We start from the raw sequence: 1,418 nt of genomic DNA on the forward strand, positions 1-1,418 counted from the left end.
GTTTAGGTTGCAAACCCACTTAGGCACTCCTGCAAGGCAAGCATTTAAACAACCAACATTTTCTCCAGTCCCATATTTCACAATGTTATAAGTGGAATGTAAAATGGTATGAGAATTTGAAATTGTTGGGCTTGTGTGAGACTCAGTAGTAGAGAACATGTCTCCATGATCTTATGTTCTTGCACATGGTTTACCTCTGCAGTACTACAGCAAAAGAAAAAAAAAAGCAATATAAAACAAAAAAACCGAGCAGGCTTAGCCAAATTAGAAATGGTACTTTGACTATGCCATACTCTCTCCACAATTTTAAGTGTAAGAAAATTCCAGAACAGGTGCTGAGACTCTGGGAGGAATTCTTCCTCCAGGACAGATTCTGAGCTACATTGCTCTGGAGGATTTCAACTCATGGAAAATCCCGTGTTACCAAAACAATTCCTCAGTGTCTTCTAGACACAAGATCAATGATAGGTCAGGAAGGAGTCTATTGCAGTGTATTGGTGGATAGGACTGATCATTCTGTGTAGTTAGTTACATGTGTGACTATCGTGTGCTCCATGAATATCATTTAATACAGGATGGATGCTACTCACTGTGGCCTTGTCTGAAGGTGGTGGTGGAAAGTCAGAGCTGTACTTAACCTGTTAGGAGAGTCATTCTCCCTCTGTGTGTACTGTCCACTACTAAAAGGTAGAGGTCAATTTCTTTGGAGTACTGATCCCAATACTTCCCTCCTGGATCTGTACTCACCGGGAAGACCGTTGTCTGGCATGGACTGAGCAGATGTGGAATAGGAGAAGGCAGAGGTAAAAAGTGGTATTTGGATATTCCTTGGCTGAATCTCCTTTAGCACCATCACCATCTCTGGTTGGAGCGCAGAGGTCTGACTCCCAGGGTAGGACACGGAGCCATGGGCCTGCAAACACTGCCCAAATTCTCCGGCTCTCAGAGGGCCCAGGTTGTTGTGCTCATAGTAATAGAACTGGCTGCCTTCCTGGTAGGAAGGTGCCAGGCTGTATCCTTGATTTGGCATCTGTTGTGGTGTGAATTGGACAAAGCTGGCAGACAGTGTTGGATGAAAAGGAACTATGGCATTGGGATCTAAAATTTTATCACACTGGTTTGTCACAGCCAGGGAGGAGAGTGTAGTGTCCTGGTCAATGAGCATCATATTGAATTCCTTGAGTGCATCTTCCCTCCCATGAGTGCTTCCAGTGCAATCCCACTTGAGAGCACCTGGATAGGAGGGTGCCGAGGTGGAAATCTGGCCCTGCTCTGTTAGCACTGTCAGCATGGTTGTGCCAGCATGTGGGTTAAGATAGGCATTACCCATGAGCGGCTGGAGAGAAGTGCTGGATGCTGATGGTAGAAGCCATGCTGAACTCACATCTGGGGTGGAGACCCTGGAAAAGTTGCACACC

At 45.8% G+C, this 1,418-nt stretch overlaps 1 protein-coding gene across 1 annotated transcript in view; it reads right to left on the reverse strand.

Moving 5' to 3' along the window:
* The window catches only part of LOC110288022 (uncharacterized protein C2orf78 homolog), a gene marked incomplete at its 5' end in the record, with an annotated part of 4,130 nt that extends 2,716 nt beyond the window's left edge, over nt 1-1,414 (reverse strand). The window contains one exon of the mRNA XM_021154479.1: nt 748-1,414. Coding sequence (XP_021010138.1) covers nt 748-1,414 — 667 coding nt within the window. The remainder of the gene's footprint in view (nt 1-747) is intronic.
* Nucleotides 1,415-1,418: the final 4 nt, after the last annotated feature.

The sequence above is a fragment of the Mus caroli genome, unplaced genomic scaffold, assembly GCF_900094665.2.
Source record: "Mus caroli unplaced genomic scaffold, CAROLI_EIJ_v1.1 scaffold_21737_1, whole genome shotgun sequence".
Classification (NCBI taxonomy): domain Eukaryota; kingdom Metazoa; phylum Chordata; class Mammalia; order Rodentia; family Muridae; genus Mus; species Mus caroli.